The following is a 3,943-nucleotide window of genomic DNA, read 5'->3' on the forward strand; positions in this document are numbered from 1 at the left end:
CCCACCTCACTCCATTAGTCGTCTTCTCCCATCCCTTCAGCCACTTCAGCCTGCACTTCTGCCATCTTAAAAAACAAAACAAAACAAAACAAAAACCAAGGCTTCCCTGGTGGCTCAGTGGTAAAGAATTCGCCTGCCAATCCAGGAGACATGGGTTCCATCCCTGGTCTGGAAAGATGCCACATGCCATGGCACAGCTAAACCCGCGTGCCACAACTACTGAGCCTGAGCTCGAGAGCCCGGGAGCCACAACTACAGAAGCCCGTGTGTCCTAGAGCCCACGATCTGCAACAATAGAAGTCACTGCAGTGAGAAGCCTGGGCGCTGCAACTAGAGAAAAGCCCAAGCAGCAGTGAAGACCCAAAACAGCCCAAAATAAATTAAATTTTAAAAAACGAAACAAAAGCTGTTTCCCTGTCATTCTGCGCCTCTGTCCTCTCCCACCTCCACCGCATGGTTCTGAGTGCTGCTCCCATTCACCTCTGAGTTTCTCACCTCAGGCTCTGTCTCCACCACCAAGGCGTTTGACAGCTGACCTCTCCTCCTCCCAGACGCCCCTGGGTGGGCCCCACAGAAGCTCCCAGGGGCCCTCGGGCTGGCTGCTCTTCAGTCTCCTTTGGTGGGCCACCCCAGCCCTCCCCTCTCCCTGACTCTCAAGGCTCACACACCTGTCTTTAGCCCACTACGTCCAAGTGCCCACCCCATGCCTCTCCTCAGTGGCCTCACAGGCACCCCAAACTCATCACAGCCAAACTTGAGATCTTACTAAGATCCCTATTGCTCTTACTTGAGATCCCTCTTCTATGTCCCCATGTCCCCACCCAAAGAAACCCAAAAGTCCTTGAATATCCCCTCCCTCCTAGTCATCAGCGCTCGAGTCTACTGCCAACCCAGGCCTCCAGGCTGCCTGCAGCACTCCAAGCCTCCTGCGGGCCTCACCAAGCCGCTTCTCCCGGAAGATACATCTGCCTCGTGCGCGTAGCTCCGGGGTCTGCTCAGAGTCACTGCCTGCTCCCCAGCCAGCCTTCATGGCCCCCCACCACACCACCTTCCTCTGCCCCCACCGCCCCTCCTCGTGTCCTTTAAGGCAAGTGGCCCAAGCTCTAGTTTTCCAGACTCATTTCTGTTACCTGCCCCTTTGTACCAACCCAGAGTAAACACAATGGTCTACATAAGAGAGCCAAGAAGAAGCCATTCAGAGGAGAGGAACCTACCAAGGGACACACAGCACCATGAGACAGGTTGTCCCCCAGCATGACCAGCACCAGCTGGCTCAGACCCTCTGCCATTCCGACCGGCCTTCCTTCCATTGGCACCCCTGGCCCTGCACTGGCAGAACTGTGGCCTCCAGCCCTCCCTCTTCAGTCAGCTGCTGCCCAGCCCTCCGGGGCTCTGGGTCCCAGCTCAGCATCAGGAAGAAGGTAGAAGGAGAGAAGGAGGCCACAAACTCTGGACAAAAACCGGGACAGACATGAGTGTTCCCTTTTATTATTATTTTATTAATAAATTTAAGAACAGCTCTATGGTCTCTCTTCCCCCCAGAGCAACTAAAACAAACCAAAGGGGGTGTGGCCTGGGGGGCAGAGGGCGCTAGGAGTCATAATCCTCTTCTTCCTCTGCGTCAGGTGCTGAGGCGCCCGGGGGTGCTGGGGGCACAGGCAGGGTCGAGGTGAAGGGCATGAAGGGTGTCGGGGGGCTGCAGGGGAGAAAGCAGTGAAGAAAGATCAGGCCACTCTCTGGTGCCCATCCCCGCCCACTCAGCCCCACTGGGGCATCCCCAGAGCCCACTACCCACTGTACCAACAGGGAGCAAGCCCAGAGAAGGGAAGGACCCAGGGCAGGTCACACAGCCCCACCTAACAGAAGGGGACCTTCTGAGAGCACAGTCCCCAGCCTTGAAGTCTTTCTTAGTTCTTCCTCTTCCATCCCCCAAATGTGCCAAGACCAACAGAACCAAGTGGCCAGGGAGGCCAGGAGAGAGGCCAGGGTCAGTCTTGGGGTCAGTGGGCCCCCTTGGTGCCACTGAGCTGCTTACCTCTGAAAGTGGGCAGGGGGGTGGCTGGCCTGGGGTGGGACCTGTGGTGTCTCCTCTTCTCCGTCACTGTCTGTATCCTCAGATTCATCCTGAGAACAAAGCAGGAATTAGAGACTAGAAGGGCATGGCCCCATCACTGGAAAGCAGGGACAGGAGGCTGACCTCAGTAACCCCAATTTACAAAGAAACCAATACAAAGGTCACAGGTGAGGGACCAGGCCCCCAGCCAGCTCATCCTGGCCTGGTATAGGGCTGCCCTGTCCACCCTGTGGGGCAGAAGCCTAGGGCCTCACTCACCTCCTGCTCTGAGTCCGTCCCTGACAGCTTCTTGTCCTTGCCTTTGCTTCCCATCCCACCGTTCTTCCGGCCACTGCTGCCTGACTTCCGGCCCCTTCGGGAAGGTACAGTACATCTGCCCTCAGGTCTCCCCACTCCTTCACCACTCCCCAGCCATCCCCAAGCCCAGGGGCCTTGGCCTTCCCCACCTGGACACTGGACCCTGGCTCCCTACCTGCGGGGACCCTTGTCCCCATCCATGTGGTTGTCTTCTCCATCCCCCTGCATGTCAGGCACAGATGCCACCAGGTCCTTCAAGAAGTCAAACTGCTGCTCCAGCTCAATGCACTGCTTCCTGGAAGAAGTGGGAAGGGGATGGCACTCGGATGGGGCCCAGACATCTGGGCCCTCAGCAAGGGACAGTACGGACTCTGTGGATGTCAGGGGAATGGAACCTGGAAAATTTCCACCCCAACCCTCCTCCTTGGCCAGAACATCCTAGCCCTCCTCCTCAAATCCACAGACCTCACAGAAGCCTACCACTTCCTTATCAGGGCACAGCCTCCCCCAGGTGTGTGAACTCCTGGAGGAAGACCCCAAACCGGGCCCTCTAGGATCGGAGCGACTCACAGGTGGGATGTAGTCATGGTCTTGGCGTTTCGGGACTGGGTCACTTGGCAGGCTTTCTTCAACAGGGACTCCAAGAAAAGCTCGAGCGCCCGAGCTGAGGAGGGTCAAGGAGAACGCGGGGTGGTGGCCCAATCCACAAAAAGCGACCCCGGGGCTTCCGGGCTCCCCCACTCCCCCATCCCGACAGCTCCCGACAGGATACAGATGATGACAGGCACGGCCGCCGCCACCTTCCCAATCTCTTCATCCGTCTGCATGATCTTCTTGATTCGTGCCTGGGGAGGGGACAGACAGCTCGGACCCCTTCGCCTCCGTCCCAGAAAAGGTGCTTAAGCCGGGCAGAGAGAGGGAGCATCCCGAGAGAAAGGGGGCGGGGGGCACCCACGCTGGAAGGGCACGGAAGGGGGCGGGGCGTACGGGGCCCCGAACACGGCGATGCGCCCGCCTCCCTAGCCCGGCCTGGGCCGGAGCCTCCCGAGAGCCCGGCCCGTTCCTCCGGGGCCCGCTCACGTGCTCACCGGCGGGAACCGCGCGTTGTACTTCTTCTTCTTGCTCGGCATCTCGGGGCCTCTCCCGCCGCGCCGGGCCCAGCGCCGCCGCCCGCAGCCCCCCGGCACACGGGCCTGCTCGTAGCCCGTCCGCCGCGGTTCCCCCGGGTCCTGGTGCCGCCGGCTCCGCCCCCTACGCTCCCTACAGGGTCCTAGCGCCGCCGGACAGGACGCCGCCGGCAGGGCCTGAGTGCCCTCCCACTTAGAGCCTCCCGGGCTTTGCGCGTCCGTCCGGGACGGAACCGCCACTCCCGCCCGCCCCCAAGACCTGAAGAGCGAACGTTAGCTCCGCCCCCGAACGGCCCGCCCCTCCTCGCCTTCCCCGATCGGCCCCGCCCCCGACGGCCCCGCCCCTCCCGGCCCCGCCCTCGTCGCTGCGTTTGTCTATAAAGTTCTTGTTGAGGCGCCGGGATACTAAGATGGCGGCGGCGGCGGCAGCCGTGGCGGGGGCGGG

General features: G+C 60.7%; 1 protein-coding gene across 1 annotated transcript; it reads right to left on the reverse strand.

Annotated features, from left to right (window-relative positions):
- Positions 1-1,451: 1,451 nt before the first annotated feature.
- DRAP1 (DR1-associated protein 1 (negative cofactor 2 alpha)) lies at positions 1,452-3,726 on the reverse strand. Its single transcript, XM_010837774.1, has 7 exons — positions 3,460-3,726; positions 3,144-3,216; positions 2,942-3,035; positions 2,547-2,666; positions 2,333-2,426; positions 2,036-2,124; positions 1,452-1,696 (listed from the first exon to the last, which is right to left on the reverse strand). Exons 1-7 carry the CDS (start codon positions 3,499-3,501, stop codon positions 1,591-1,593), a joined length of 618 nt encoding a protein of 205 aa, XP_010836076.1. The 5' UTR covers positions 3,502-3,726; the 3' UTR covers positions 1,452-1,590.
- Between the last annotated feature and the right edge of the window lie 217 nt (positions 3,727-3,943).

The sequence above is a fragment of the Bison bison genome, unplaced genomic scaffold (genome assembly GCF_000754665.1).
Source record: "Bison bison bison isolate TAMUID 2011002044 unplaced genomic scaffold, Bison_UMD1.0 scf7180017864080, whole genome shotgun sequence".
Taxonomy (NCBI): Eukaryota; Metazoa; Chordata; class Mammalia; order Artiodactyla; family Bovidae; genus Bison; species Bison bison.